Here is a 16,697-nt window from a genome sequence, read left to right as displayed (position 1 = left end):
ATCAATCTCCTCGCAATGTCTAGGGTCCATGCTATTGCTATCTGCTCTTGTTCCTCCACTGGGGGATACATACTAACGGTATAAGCCTCAGATTGACCTTGTATACAGTGTTAATCAGGGAATGCACCGCAGTCCAATATCTATGTCATTTTGGATAGCGCCACATCAGGCGTATCAGTCCGCCGTTTGGGTTATAGAACGCAGAGGCGTAGCCTGAAGCTGCTGGGCCCCATGATACAACGCATACATAAGGCGTGTATATACTCTATGCAGTAACTATAGTTGTGATAGTCTATGTGACTCACTTAGGGACAATTTGGGGGTCATCTGTAAGATCTAGAGATGAGCGAGTAGTGCCTTAGCCGAGTATCTCCCCGCTCGTCTCTAAAGATTCGTGGGGCGGCGCGGGGCGGGGAGCGGCAGGGGAGAGCGGGGAGGAGCGGAGGGGAGATCTCTCTCTCCCTCTCTTCCCCCCGTTCCCCGCCGCAACTCACCTTTCACCCGCACCGCTCCCGGAATCTTTAGAGACGAGTGGGGAGATACTCAGCTAAGGCACTACTCGCTCAAGTAATGTGCCTTAGGAAGTATACTCGTTCATCTCTAGTAAGATCTCACCCCATTGTAACTCATCTATGGATCCAATATCCTCCTCCCATTCACTCTTGGTCCTGTCTGGGTTTCATGAATTTGAGTGGCTTTGCATGTGGGACTATAATGATGGAAAATTAGTAATTTTCATTTCCCTAGAATGGTGCGTGGGGTGGGGAATAGTTCATCACATGGCTATAGTATTGTAAGATCACTGTTCCTCCAATACTCAAAGTATTTCAGTTTATTTGATTGTGCTAGCCAAGGGGCGCCCCCTATAGGTGTATATATTGTGCATCCTTTCATCCCCACTGTGTCTCTAACTTTCCGCCAAATTTTCTGTATAAGTGAAAGCACGGGGAGACGCCGGGCGCTACATCTAAACCTCCAGGGGCCCAAGAGGATGAGCGTCGTGAAAGTATCCTTCTAGTAAATGGAAACTAGCATCTTGTGTCTTCTGACTCCCAGCCTGTAGAATGTTGCATTTGTGAGGCCAAGCAGTGTGTCTTCGGGTTGGGTGGGGCTCATCCTCTCTCCTCTTTGGGTTTACAGAGGGTTTCCATTTTTATTTGCGCACTTTTCTTTCGCCATATGAGGCCTCTGAACAGACGACTGATTTTATACGAGAAGCGCAGAACAGTCCGCGGTGCGAATTATACAGCAAATACAGCGATTGTGGCATCCAAATCATCGGAATAAGACTTACTCATCCAACTACCAAAATGGGGAGTTCGCACCCCACTCCAAGCTGTTTAAGTGTATCCGGCAGCGGGTCCAGCTTCAGTTCGGTATAATCAGGGACGGCTCTGGATGTGTTCACTCCCAAATATCTAAAGACCGGTGTACATGTCAGCAGTGCACAGGCTACATCCATATTTAAGTCGGGTTTATCTATTGGCATTATTACGGATTTATTCCACTTAATTCCCAATCCAGGGTAGCATCAGGCCAAGTGAATTCAGACCCCAAACCAGACCTCCTTAAAATAAATGAAACCCCAGACCAAAGCCCTAAAATGAATTCAGACCCCAGAGCAGACACCTACACTCATTCAGGCCCCAAACCTTTAAAATGACCTTACCTTAGACCAGACCCCTAAAATTTATCAGACCCCAGACCAGACCCCTACAATGAATTCAGATCCCAGAACGGACTCCTAAAATTAATTAGCGCCCAGACCAGACCTCTATGATGACCCGAACCCAGACCAGGACACTAAATTGTATTCAGACTCCAAGACCAGACAAAAAATAAAAGAAAGATATGAACTTGGTGCCCCGGGGTCCTCCTCACTTCCTGGCACAGCTGCATACAATGCCATGTGGCTGGCCAGTGGCAGTAGCCGCTGTGCCAGGCAGTGTGCCCGCCGCTCCGTCGCATGCATGGTCCATTTTGGGATCTGTACAGCTGATTCAGACAGCGGTCCGCCAGTTTAGCTCTCCTGCCGTAGGACTTTCCTAACTTTAAGCAAACCCACCCATCAGATCTTGCCGCCTGTTTCCTCCTAATATCCTGCGATCGGATACAGACAGAAAGCGCTGCTTACAAATGGGGCTAATTTTCGGTAAATAACTGTAAGTTAATTAGGAGTAATAATCCCCCAGATGAGCCGCCTGACTAATTAACTTGAAGATAGAAGGAATGTGAAGCCTGATGTATCCTGGGAAGGATCTACAGAGGATTTCCTAGAAACAGCCCTGGCTTTTTTTGCGTTCCCCATCCCTAATTTATTTGCCTCCATTACTAATTAATAATAATATTCAGGCGCCCGCATCTTTATTTACTGATTTGCGCATGAATTCTTTATGAAAGCTGATATCAACTTTTAGATGTAATTAAGCAATTTGAAAACTAATTAATGGGCGATGTAGAGAAAGGGACGCGGCGTTCGTGTTCATTCTTGGGACTGGTGGGCATTGTCTTCTGTTCAACACAAGTTTAGGGCACGAGGTCGGGACGAAAGCGGCATTAATTACAAGTGCCAGTGTGAGGGGTAATGGGGCGGCTGAGACGTCTGACCTCACATCTGTTCTTACAGGGTCGTCTACTGGGACCGCAATTATTTCATATTAACCCCTTAGTGATGCGGCCGATTTTGGACCTAAGGAGGCATTCCCATAACTTTTTTTTTACTTTTCCATGGACCGTTCTGTGAGGGCTTGTGATTTGCGTGCTGTAGGTTTTTGGTACCATTTTGGGGTACATATGTCTTTTTTGATCACTTTTATTGCGTTTTTTTGGGTGGTAAAATAAAAGAAAAACTAAAAAAAACATTTTGGCTCTATCCTTTTACATTTTTTTTAAATAGTGTTTGCTGTACAGGATAAAGAGGTGTTTAATTTATTGTACAAGCAGTTATGAAAGTGACGATGCCAACACAGAGGGCACAAAAAAGCTTTTTTTTTTGCTTGTATTCTTCTACTTTTTTTAACCATTTTTATTTATCTTTTTTTTTACATTTTTTATGTCCCTGTAGGGGATGTGAACCTGCAGTCTTATGATCGCTCTGATAATACATTGCAGTACTTCTGTACTGCAATGCATTATCGTTAATCATAGAGATCACAAGACAGGGCAGACCCGGACACCATTGTCTGGCATCAGCTTGCCATGGCAACCCATCAGCCTTCTGTGAACCCTTTACATGCTATGATGAACATTAATCACAGCATGTAAGGGGTTAACAGTGAAGATCAGTGTCCTCACCGATCCCTGCTGTTGCAGCGTGAGGCTGGCAGTCAGTCACAGCCAGTTACCACTATGTATGCAGCGGGCTCAGCTTCTGGGTCCGTGCGTCCATAGGATGTAAATGTATGTCCATTCGCAGGAACTACTTCCCGGCCTGGACCTACTTTTACATCCTGGGGGGTGGGAAGAGGTTAATGGCTGCTGCCAGCAGGAGGCGCTGCACATAGTACGGCTGCATAAAATAAATCGCTTTGGTCCATATTCACAGATCAAAAATTACCCAAAAAAGCTTATAGAAGCGCAAAAAACCGCAGTGAACACGGATGTAACACGCATGTGCGCTGTATTTTCTTACAAATGTTGCCAGAAGACAGTGAAAAGAAAAGTGACATCCAATAGGCTTCTTGTATTGCTTTTGCAAAAAACGAATAACGCACGGAGGTATAGGAAACGCACAAATGTATCAAAAACACCGGCAGCACACAGTGAGGCGGATCCGTTTTTTCACAGACCGACATTGCCCATGACCGTGAGACGAGGGCTAGACGGCAACTTTGGTGCGCATCATGAAGATCTTGATGTCGCACTGCAGCGTGATGTAATGATTGTCAAAGGGGCGGAGTTGTGACCTGAAAACTAATGGTCGCAGCACGACAGTCACAAAGAGTCCAACAGCGAGCTCACACTGCGACTCTGGTTGTGCGACAAAGTCTCAAAACGGTTGCATGACCGAATAATTTAGTGCAACTAGTCAGAGATCTGTTGTGGCCCGACTGGTTCAGAGCTGGCCGACAGCCCAGATACGGACACGTCGCAGGGAGGTCGCAGTCAGATACGGACACGTCGCAGGGAGGTCGCAGTCACATACGGACACGTCGCAGGGAGGTCACAGACAGATACGGACACGTCGCAGGGAGGTCGCAGTCAGATACGGACACGTTGCAGGGAGGTCGCCGTCAGATACGGACACGTCGCAGGGAGGTCACAGACAGATACGGACACGTCGCAGGTAGGTCGCCGTCAGATACGGACATGTCGCAGGGAGGTCGCAGTCAGATACGGACATGTCGCAGGGAGGTCGCAGTCAGATACGGACATGTCGCAGGGAGGTCGCAGTCACATATGGACACGTCGCAGGGAGGTCGCAGTCACACACGGACACGTCGCAGGGAGGTCGCAGTCACACACGGACACGTCGCAGGGAGGTCGCAGTCACATACGGACACGTCGCAGGGAGGTCGCAGTCACATACGGACACGTCGCAGGGAGGTCGCAGTCACATACGGACACGTCGCAGGGAGGTCGCAGTCACATACGGACACGTCGCAGGGAGGTCGCAGTCACATACGGACACGTCGCAGGGAGGTCGCAGTCACATACGGACACGTCGCAGGGAGGTCGCAGTCACATACGGACACGTCGCAGGGAGGTCGCAGTCACATACGGACACGTCGCAGGGAGGTCGCAGTCACATACGGACACGTCGCAGGGAGGTCGCAGTCACATACGGACACGTCGCAGGGAGGTCACAGACAGATACGGACACGTCGCAGGGAGGTCGCAGTCACATACGGACACGTCGCAGGGAGGTCGCAGTCACATACGGACACGTCGCAGGGAGGTCGCAGTCACATACGGACACGTCGCAGGGAGGTCGCAGTCACATACGGACACGTCGCAGTCACACACGGACACGTCGCAGGGAGGTCGCAGTCACACACGGACACGTCGCAGGGAGGTCGCAGTCACATACGGACACGTCGCAGGGAGGTCGCAGTCACATACGGACACGTCGCAGGGAGGTCGCAGTCACATACGGACACGTCGCAGGGAGGTCGCAGTCACATACGGACACGTCGCAGGGAGGTCGCAGTCACATACGGACACGTCGCAGGGAGGTCGCAGTCACATACGGACACGTCGCAGGGAGGTCGCAGTCACATACGGACACGTCGCAGGGAGGTCGCAGTCACATACGGACACGTCGCAGGGAGGTCGCAGTCACATACGGACACGTCGCAGGGAGGTCACAGACAGATACGGACACGTCGCAGGGAGGTCGCAGTCACATACGGACACGTCGCAGGGAGGTCGCAGTCACATACGGACACGTCGCAGGGAGGTCGCAGTCACATACGGACACGTCGCAGGGAGGTCGCAGTCACATACGGACACGTCGCAGTCACATACGGACACGTCGCAGGGAGGTCGTAGTCACATACGGACACGTCGCAGGGAGGTCGCAGTCACATACGGACACGTCGCAGGGAGGTCGTAGTCACATACGGACACGTCGCAGGGAGGTCGCAGTCACATACGGACACGTGGCAGGGAGGTCGTAGTCACATACGGACACGTCGCAGGGAGGTCGCAGTCACATACGGACACGTCGCAGGGAGGTCGCAGTCACATACGGACACGTCGCAGGGAGGTCGCAGTCACATACGGACACGTCGCAGGGAGGTCGCAGACAGATACGGACACGTCGCAGGGAGGTCGCAGACAGATACGGACACGTCGCAGGGAGGTCGCAGTCAGATACGGACACGTCGCAGGGAGGTCGCAGTCAGATACGGACACGCCGCAGGAAGGTCGCCGTCAGCTTGCATTGCAGTCTGTAGATAAAAGTCATTTGCGAGCAGAGATCCAAGGGCTTCCTGCACCCCTCAGGTCCCGGCTGCTCGCAGGTCGCACGGTGACTCCACCGACCGTTAGAGGTGATGCTGCAGCGCATCATGTCGTCAGACCAAAGTTGGCTGTTTGATTTATGGCCTCAACTAACAAGGTGAACGGGACCACAGACTGCGATGCGAGCTGCGCGCAACTCTGACTTGTCTGTGACGAGGCGGTTTAACATTTTTTAATAACCAAATCACAGCTCGAAAACAGTCATGTGACTGCAAGGCGCCCACGTTTTTGGGTTGCATGACTTTTCTAAAACCAAGACCTCCTTCACAGGACCGTATGCGCTATTACCATTGGCTGACTGCGGTAAAAATCGCACGAATGAAGAATATCTACAATCAAGTCCCAGTCTTAATTAGCGCATTCTCACCCACAAAGGCAGCAGCTGAACATCAACAACACAAATATGCTGCTGCGCGGAAATCGCCGGAATGGCTGCTAATTAGAGATGAGCAAGCGGCGGGGGGCGGGGAGCGGTGGGGGAGAGCAGGGAGGAACGGAGGGGACATCTCTCTCTCCCTCTCTCCCCCCCGCTCCCCTCTGCTCACTGCCGCAACTCACCGCTCTCCCCCGCCGGCACCCGAATCTTTAGAGACAAGCGGGCAGGTACTCGCATAAGGCAATAGTCGCTCGAGTAGTTTGCCTTAGCGAGTACGCTCGCTCATCTCTACTGCTAATGCTTAGAGGCCGCGGTCTTCTTTTCCCAGCGTTGGCCGCAGTTAAATTCCCTCCCCCTCCTTTTTTGTTAGCTTCTCATTGGAGTCTATGGGAGCCTCCAGTGTATCTCTGCAAAAGATAGGGCAAGACCGATCTTTCGGTTCGATTTTTCTACAATTCTGCAACAATTTTTCCTATTGAAAGCCCATGTGATTTCACGCACTTTTCCTGATTTTTCCCCAAGTTGCATCGCACTCGCAGTAAAAAGCGCATGTTTACAAGCGTAATACAAGTCCGAGTATCTCAGACCGCTACGGCACTCGCCCGTGTAAATACAGCCTTAGTGCCGCATGCCCAGGATCGCCCTGCAGCCCCAGCCCATGCAGCTTACCCTGCGAGAAGACGTCCATGCACGGCTGATCCGCGTTGATCTTCTTGTAGATCTTGGGAAAAGCGCAGAGAATTCCAGGGATGTTCCTGCGATACTCCAGCAGCCTCCTTCCCGTCTCCTCCTCCGAGATCCCGGCGGGTTCCACCAAATTCTTTTGTACCTCAGGGTCTTCAGGCCAATCAAAAGTGGTGTGGTAGACCTCTGCGGAGAAGACAGGCAGGTGGTCACATCGGACGCTTCACTCAATGATGGGCAGAACCAGTTACATATATGCCGAACGGCCACTTTATTAGAGACCCTCCTCTAGTATGTTGGACCTCCTTTCGTCCCATAAAACCGCAGCAATTAATGGCGCAGATTCCACTCGGTGATTAAATTGTCCTGCAGGAATATCGGCCCCTGCGGACAGGAAGCTTCTTCTAGTTGTCGCAGATTAGATGGCGGTGCTGACATGTTCAGATCAGCTGACAGGAAGGGGTCAGCGATTCATGCTGCTTACACCAAATTCTGCCCTCCCCTCATCAAGGAGGAACAGAAGTCTGGCTCCATCTGACCAGGGGATGTTTTCCCGCTGCTCAGTGATACAAGTTTTGCGCTCTTTTGCCCGCTGGAGTCTTTCTGTTTCTCTTAGACACAATGGAGCTGGAACTGGCCGTCCGCTGTTATCCCATCCGTGCGGAGGAACGGCGCGTTGTGCGTTCGGACACGTTAGTTGGAGCTCCAGCGTTGTGTTCGACTGACTGTGCAGCTTGTTGGTCAGAACGGTTCCTGACATCCTCCTCCGACCCCTTTCAGTGATGAGTTTCTTTAGGATCACCTTTTGCTGGATGTTTTTCTTTGATCACACGATTCTCGGTATACTCTCTACACCGTTACATGAGAAACCCCCCCACAGTTGGCAGTGAGACCCCGGCTAGTCCAGCACCAATGACCCCGGCCTCGCTGGAAGTCGCTTCGATCGCTGGATTTTCCCGTCTAATATGGATTCACACTGAAACTGATCCACAGAAAACTTGTTACGTGACTTTATGCTCCGGGGTCACGGGGGTAATGTCCATACAGGGTAGCGCCAATCTTGAGAGGGTCGGGGCTCTAATAAAGGGTCATTCAGTGTAAGGGTATGATCCCACAATATGGTAACTGCATGTAGCCGAAATCCCACCTACCCGTGGCTGCCAAGGGCTGGACAGTCTTGCTGGCATTACTGACTAGATCGGCCAACTTTCGGCTGCTGTAGGCAAGTAGGGTTTTGGCCTCATTTGGTTCCCACACAATGGGACCGTACCCCTCATGGGACCACCCAATGTACCCCAAGTCTTCCTTTTTGCAATAAGGAGATAAGAGATTCGCAATCAGACTACTTCCACATTAACACATACAGACAGACAGTAACCACGGCCGCTGCTACCTCCAGTTGTGGGGTCGATCCTCTTCCCCATATTCCTCTCAATCAGGACAATATCTGGAGCATCCAGGACCACTGCGGGGGGACACAGAACAGACGATGAGAGCACAGGGGTTTATATATGTAATCCTATATGTCAGCCATCCAACGGATCCGCGCTACGGGACCAAGAAGTAAGTGTTCAATATCACTGCAGCTCCCCCACAGGTGAAACAGAGCATTACACAGTTACCAGTGAAATCAGTAGGCTCTTTATGTAATGAATGGACGAGTCGAATCCTCCAGTAGACTCTGTGTAGCCGCCCGCTGGGATGAATCAATGGACATGGCGGGGATAGATCTGGATGGGCAGCTTGCAGCTAAAGTGTATGATGATGCAGGACTCACCAATATGATCCGGACACGTGCCGCTCATTTGTAGGAGTAATCCCTGCTCCCTTGTCCAAGGAAACCCTTCAATGACCCAACCCTGAAAGCAACGGCACAATGTCAGACATGAGAAGGAAAAACTGAGTATATTACTAACAAATCTACTGCTAGAAATAAAACCGCAAATCAAGTCTTGTATTATACTCCAGAGCTGCACTCACTGTTCTGCTGGTGGAGTCACTGTGTACATACATTACTGATCCTGTACTGCTCCTGAGTTACATCCTGTATTATACTCCAGAGCTGCACTCACAACGCTGCTGTTAGTGGTGCCTCCCATAAACTTGCTAACTGTAGATTATTATACAGGCTCGGATTCCTATGGTATAATACCTGCGATGTTGTGGCATGCTGGGAGTTGTAGTTTCGGAGCCGCTCGTTATGTACATTGGAAGTTGGTGTTAAACTTTCCCAGTTAGTACCCCCCTCCCCCGTTCCCCCCATCAGCAGAGCCAGGAGGTGTTTGCACTACAACAATTATCCAGAAACCTCTCTGCAACTTGCTTTAAGGAAACACAACCTGAGGCTTCATGCATATTAAACGGCGCGGCGGTGGCGGTGGCGGCAGCGACTGCAGCGGTGATTATTTTGTGTATATCTCAGATATTTCCCGGGTCTGGCGGAACAGCAGCCGCAAATAAAGAGGAAAATCAATCAATCCTTTAATTAGAATATATTATCTGGCGTCTTGACACATCACAGCGAAGCGCCTTCCCCACCGCCGCGCCGCGCGCTTTGTTCAGAACAGGTTAATTGATATTCTGATGTGCTTCGCTCCTCTTGCTGGCGCCGGCTCCATACCCCCAGTGGTTTGGTTCTGTTTCATCCCACATCAAAAAAAACGTATGCTGGGGGCACCCTGAGCACCGCTCCAAGCTGGAGGTCTCAACAGCTGCAGCGAGCCGCGATCACAGGAGGGACGCGCTGCGAGCAGATGTCACACACAAGATGAGATCCAGCCTTATAAATATATATACACGGACGGTCGCGGGGTTAGAGGAGCGCAGAGCACCAGACTCACAAACAGACTGCGCTAATGAGGAGCGCGCAAATGTATGCTGGAAGTCACACATCGGACGCCATTAGCTCCGAAGCGGCTCTCGTACGTGGACGGGACTTAGTTTTAAGAGCAAAATTAAACTTATGTGGTCAATGTCAAGATCCCTGCTTGCTGTCAGTGAATGAAAATCCATCCTGATGACATCAAGTGGACACCATTAAAGGGCTCCTTCGGTTACGGTCAAACAGTCGGAATCCGTGTCGTACGGATATGATGTAGATTGCACTGGAAATCCGCATCGGAATTCTGAGTTTAACCCTTCGTGACACGGCCTATTTAGTGCACATTTCGGGCCTTCTGGCTTTCTTTTGCGCATAAGCGCTGCATATTTACTTTCATATAAAAACCCACAGGCCGGGCACATTATTCTCAAGTATGCAGTGAATAAGCACGTATGATGCGTATTTGCGCATTTTTATTGAGTTCAATGGGCTATCCTCGTTCATAAAACGGACTAAAATAGGTCACGCTGCGTTTTTTTTTTACGCAACCGAAAATTGAGTGAAAAATACACACGTGTGAATAAACCCCTTAAAACGAATGGGTTCTATTCACTTCATATTAGCGCATTATGGAGCGTATTTACGCCCGTGCGAATACGCGGCAAATCTGCATCCCATTACTTTCAATGGCAATCCGACCATAGACTATACGCAAGTCTGCGAGAGAGAAAAAAAGGAAAAACGCGTAACTTCTTGGCGCGGATTAGGGAATGTATTTGGAATTGCCTCTTGATAAAGGGCTAAATCCGCGTGCGAACCGCGGCCGTACATCTACAGAGCTGCGGCCTTTAGAGGTGGACTGTCAGATTCCGCTGTGCGAACAGAATCTTACAGCCCGAGTTTGTGAATTCAATGGAAATCCGCAAAATTAAAATCTCACCTGTCCACGGAAAAATGGCCCCCTGAATCCACTACCTGTGAAGGCGCCCTCATGGACCGCGCCGCAGATGTGCGATTACGGATACGTGGACTCTCTGTAGTACACGGACGTCCTCTACAAGTTCCTCGAGCTCCTTCAGAATGCGTGATGGCAGTGGGCGGTGGGGGCTGGAGGCACGCTTACACGAAATGACTAACGATCACTAGAAAGGGCGAATCCAGATGACCGTTGTCCCGTGTAAACACGTCCACCAGCAGGGCGACAAGTGAGAATTTGCGCACTAGTTGCGCTGTTTTGGCTCACCTAAAAATAAAGTCGCCGGCTGATCAAAAGTCGTCCGGTGTAAAATCACTGCTGTTCGTATTTGAACAAGCTGTGGAGTAATTTGCACGGGGATCCCTCTAGGAACGGAATCAGGGCGAACAGCTAATGACCAATCAGCGCTTCGTGCAAAAGCAAACGAGTGCCGCCGTTTGTACGCTTCAATTACTTTTAAGAACGACTATTGGAACAACCGTAACGCACGCGATTACAACTGGAACCATCTGTACTGTGATAGATCTATCAGTACCGGCTGCGGACACTAAGGGGTTAACGAGGGCGGTATAAGGGGCTCATTCACATAGGTGTGTGCAGATTGTGGTCTAGAAATACAACAAAACCGACCTATTCAATGCGGATTTGGACTGTGCTTGCGGGTTTTTGCATACGTTATCGCTGCGTACCGAAAAAAAAACCCGCAAGCATGGCCGACTGATTTTATGTGTAATTACGCAGTATATATATATTTAAATATTCTACGCAAATCAATGAGGATTCGGCGCTGCTTATTATGCATGTAAAAATATGCGTGGAATATGCAGGATAAATACGCCGTCTGTGAGACCCCGCGGTGCGTTCATACGGCGCAATTCACGGCAGAATTTTCAGCACAATCCGCGTCTCTCTGCCGTGGGTCCGTGCGCGGAATTAACCAGGTCAATGAGTAATTTCGATGCGGAAAATGGCGTTTCTGTGTCAAGAAGCGATATGTTAAATGCGCCTAATTTCTGCATGCGGATTTTGCCATTGACTGGACTAATTGCACGCAGATCCACGCAAAAACCACGGCGGAAATATGTCGATTGTGCTGCGATTTGTAGAGGCGGAATTCATGTAGAAAATTCCATGATGAATTGCGCCGCCTGACTGTACCTCCAGAAGGTGCGCGGCGCGTGTAGCGGAAAACGGCGAGTATTCTCCGCAGCGGAAAACCGCATCATTTCACCCTCTCAATAGAAGTAATGACGTCTGTGGAAGATCCGGTCAGCGCATGTCCAGATGGCGCAATTTACCGCGGCGAATGAAGCCATAAAACGTGGCTTTCTGGTGTGGATCCAGTCCTGTCAAGGGGCAAAATCCATGCGCAGCAAAACCGCGTTTCCCTGAGTTTTGCGCTAAGAAGTGATACATCACTTAGTGATGCGGAAACGTAATTTTCCACATCCCAAATACGCACACGGATTTTGCGTATTGACAGGACTAAACCCGCACCAAAAAAACGTGCACTTTTAAACCCGCGATTCCTATGCGAGCGCCATGTGAAGCGTCCGTGTACATGCGAGTGCGATCTGATTTTTAACTGAGCCAAAAGGTGAGTTTTCTGCGATACTGATGAAAAAACGGAACATCCTTCCGCTTTTCGCTCTTGCAGACTCGCTGCCCATGTAAATGACCCCTTTGGAAACAATGTACATCGCACACGTTCCGTGCATCGTGCGAACGCACAGAACTCTTGCGATTTTCTCATCCGTGTAAATAAGCCCTAAAAGCGGAGTTTCCCTTTAAGACGATACTTCTTCCAAACTTTCAAACTTGATGAGAACTCGCTGGGGGTCACTTAATCGTTAACGCACCCCATAAGTCACGTCCGGCAAATAACGGAGATCCGTCAAGCTGGTGACAAGGTTACGGCCGTCCGCAGACGTCATTACCTCCCATCATCCACCTATAGCCGCCTACCTCGGCGCTCCTTCTCCAGCGGGGGTGGGGTATGATGGGACATTACCCCGGCTCGGTACGAGCCCCTGTAGAGAGACAAGTCATCGGATCTGCCGGCTCCGGCCGTACTCCGAGAACAATGGCTGCAATAAGTTGTTTTTTCATGTGGCGCCATAATACCTGCAGCCGGTAGTTGTGCGCGCCTCGGCACATTTCGCAGAGATTTAACGCTCGGCAGGCAGTCTCCGCAGGCTTGTTGATCAATACAATGCGTACTCCTCTGAGGCTGCGCTTGACATCTTTAAACCTGGGAGTGTCAGAGAAACGGAGAAGTAATTCTGCCCTTTCACTGTCAGTGCGAGCAATTAATGCCAAGCGCGGGGAAATAAAACACGCCGCTGCCAGCCCCCGGCCAGCAGATCATTCCCGGATTACCCCTCCCCCACAACCGTTGGACAAACTGGGGGAGAAAAAACAAAAAGTGCGTTTTCGCTTCTTTCTACGTGTTTGTCACTTTGCTGGAAGTATAAAGTCGCCTGGAATTGTGAATGACGGAAAATATCAGCGGCAGAAGCGGCGCCAAGAGAAGTAAATAAACTGTCAGAAAGAGAAAAGCCGCTTTAAACGCAGAAATACGGCGGCTGAAAATAAGGCTCCGGGCTGAAGAAGCGACGGGAGTGACAGCGGCAGAAGGTGTACGCCGTGCGCAGTCTGAACGTCACATCTCCTACCATGACGGGGGGATGACTTTACAGCAGAGATGGATGTGCGCACAGAGGCGTCAGCGGAGCTTGAAGGGGAACTCCACCCATAACGCTACGCCAACCGCACCCCCAGCCGTGCCTGATTTGGCGGGCAGTCCTGGATTAGGGAAGGTGTCCCACAATCCTGGGCTGCAGAAGGCATTTTACACCCTGCCTCACCCTAAAAATTAAAAACAGTTATACTCACCCACATCGCCCCTCCCGGCCTCTGTAGTTCGGGCTGCTGGCCGCCGGCATGCTTCTGGGAAGATGCCCCATGTTTGTCCCGTTATCTGTCAATGCAGAAGCATTCTGGGGGCCAGCGCCTGGACTGCAGAGGCCGGGAGGGGGCATTACTACTAAAACAGGGCCGTGAGGGGGGCATTACTACTAAAACAGGGCCGTGAGGGGGCATTACTACTAAAACAGGGCCGTGAGGGGGCATTACTACTTAAACAGGGCCGTGAGGGGGCATTACTACTAAAACAGGGCCGTGAAGGGGCATTACTACTAAAACAGGGCCGTGAGGGGGGCATTACTACTAAAACAGGGCCGTGAGGGGGGCATTACTACTAAAACAGGGCCGTGAGGGGGGCATTACTACTAAAACAGGGCCGTGAGGGGGGCATTACTACTAAAACAGGGCCGTGAGGGGGGCATTACTACTAAAACAGGGCCGTGAGGGGGGCATTACTACTAAAACAGGGCCGTGAGGGGGCATTACTACTAAAACAGGAGCATGAGAGGGCATTACTACTAAAACAGGAGCATGAGAGGATACTACTACTAAACCGAGCCATGAGGTGGTATTACTACTAAACAGGCCATGAGGGGGCATTACTAATAAAACAGGGCCGTGAGGGGGGCATTACTACTAAAACAGGGCCGTGAGGGGGCATTACTACTTAAACAGGGCCGTGAGGGGGCATTACTACTAAAACAGGGCCGTGAAGGGGCATTACTACTAAAACAGGGCCGTGAGGGGGGCATTACTACTAAAACAGGGCCGTGAGGGGGGCATTACTACTAAAACAGGGCCGTGAGGGGGGCATTACTACTAAAACAGGGCCGTGAGGGGGGCATTACTACTAAAACAGGGCCGTGAGGGGGCATTACTACTAAAACAGGAGCATGAGAGGGCATTACTACTAAAACAGGAGCATGAGAGGATACTACTACTAAACTGAGCCATGAGGTGGTATTACTACTAAACAGGCCATGAGGGGGCATTACTAATAAAACAGGGCCATGAGGGGGTATTACTACTAAACCGAGCAATGAGGGGGCGCTACTACTAAATGGGCCATGAGGGGCATCACTACTAAACGGAGCATACAGGGGCATTATTGTTAGTATTCTGGTAGAGTCCGATGTATGAAAGCATACAATGAGCTCCCCTAGTGGCGACTGCAGAATGCCAAAATTGTATCATGGAACTCTGTCTAAGCAGGGAATTTGGAACTCCATATCAATTAAAGGAAATCTGTCACTCTTCTCCCCCAATCTATTAATCCTATCCATAAATGTGGGAATAAAGAGCGTCCTATCCATGCATTTGCTTTTATCCTCAGCAGCCCCACGGTCCTGAATGTCCTTTCTTCATGCAGCCATCCAATCGGAAGATGGTGTCCTGTGATTTAGCTGTCCCCAACACTTGCTTCCACTCACTTACAGTCCGTCGCTCCAAGCCCCATCGCAGGCGCCGCTGTGCATTTACCGCTGTGATGTTGTGTGCAGCCGCTCATCCATGATAACCCTTCACATGCCATTCCCTACAGATGATTCTGGTACTCATGGATGTCCCAATGGCCTGTGAGACCCTGTGAGCGAGGGCAGACAATGTTTGTGATGTCTTCACGGCTCCTACAAGGCTTCGTTGCCCACGTTCTGTCAGATTACGAGCTCTCCCTGAGCGTGGCGGCACCGAACACACCGGATGGTTTCCATCTCCCAGTAACATGACCGACAGTGGACTCTGGAAGGTCCAAAAGCTGCGATGTCCGTACTGATTGGTGGTGACTTCCCCCGACCAGACCTCATTGTCAGCTCTACACATGGTAACATCCCACCGCCAGATCCCATTGTCGGCTCTACACCTGGTGACATCCCACTACCACACCCCGTTGTCAGCTCTACACCTCGTGACATCCCACCACCAGACCCCATTGTCAGCTCAAGACCTCGTGACATCCCACCACCACCAGACCCCATTGTCAGCTCTACAGCTGGTGACATCCCACCACCACCAGACCCCATTGTCAGCTCTACACCTGGTGACACCCCACCAGCAGACCCCGTTGTCAGCTCTACAGCTGGTGACATCCCCCCACCAGACCCCATTGTCAGCTCTACAGCTGGTGACATCCCACCACCACCAGACCCCATTGTCAGCTCTACAGCTGGTGACATCCCACCACCACCAGACCTCGTTGTCAGCTCTACACCTGGTGACACCCCACCACCAGACACCGGTGTCAGCTCTACAGCTGGTGACATCCCACCACCACCAGACCCCATTGTCAGCTCCACAGCTGGTGACATCCCTCCACCAGACCCCATTGTCAGCTCTACACCTGGTGACATCTCACCACCAAACCCTTTTGTCAGCTCTACACCTGGTGACATCCCACCACCAGACCCCGCTGTCAGCTCTACACTTGGTGACATCCCACTACCAGACCCCACTGTCAGCTCTACACCTGATAACATTCCACCACCAGACCCCATTGTCAGCTCTAAACCAGGTGACATCCCACCACCAGACCCCATTGTCAGCTCTACACCTGGTGACATCCCCCCACCAGACCCTGTTGTCAGCTCTACACCAGGGGGCATCCCCTTGCCAGATCACATTGTCAGCTCTACACCTGGTGACATCCCCCCGCCAGACCCCGTTGTCAGCTCTACACCTGGTGACATCCCACCACCAGACCCCGTTGTCAGCTCTACACTTGGTGACATCCCACCACCAGACCTTGTTGTCAGCTCTACACCTGATGACATTCCACCACCAGACCCCATTGTCAGCTCTAAACCTGGTGACATCCCACCACCAGACCCAGTTGTCAGCTCTACACCTGGTGACATCCCCCCACCAGACCCTGTTGTCAGCTCTACACCTGGTGACATCCCCCCACCAGACCCCGTTGTCAGCTCTACACCTGGTGACAGCCCCTCCACCAGACCCCG

At 51.1% G+C, this 16,697-nt stretch overlaps 1 protein-coding gene across 2 annotated transcripts in view; it reads right to left on the bottom strand.

Moving 5' to 3' along the window:
• The window catches only part of AK8 (adenylate kinase 8), an 82,629-nt gene that overhangs the window by 39,679 nt on the left and 26,253 nt on the right, over positions 1–16,697 (bottom strand). For both annotated transcript variants that reach the window (XM_066579728.1, XM_066579727.1), the window contains exons 6-8: positions 8,802–8,883; positions 8,418–8,489; positions 7,010–7,210 (exon numbers count right to left, since the gene is read on the bottom strand). In XM_066579728.1, the coding sequence (XP_066435825.1) occupies positions 7,010–7,210; positions 8,418–8,489; positions 8,802–8,883 (355 nt within the window). The remainder of the gene's footprint in view (positions 1–7,009; positions 7,211–8,417; positions 8,490–8,801; positions 8,884–16,697) is intronic.

This window comes from Eleutherodactylus coqui, chromosome 10, assembly GCF_035609145.1.
Source record: "Eleutherodactylus coqui strain aEleCoq1 chromosome 10, aEleCoq1.hap1, whole genome shotgun sequence".
NCBI lineage: Eukaryota > Metazoa > Chordata > Amphibia > Anura > Eleutherodactylidae > Eleutherodactylus > Eleutherodactylus coqui.
Note: the sequence above shows the minus strand (reverse complement) of the source record. Positions and strands in the feature narration are given on the sequence as shown.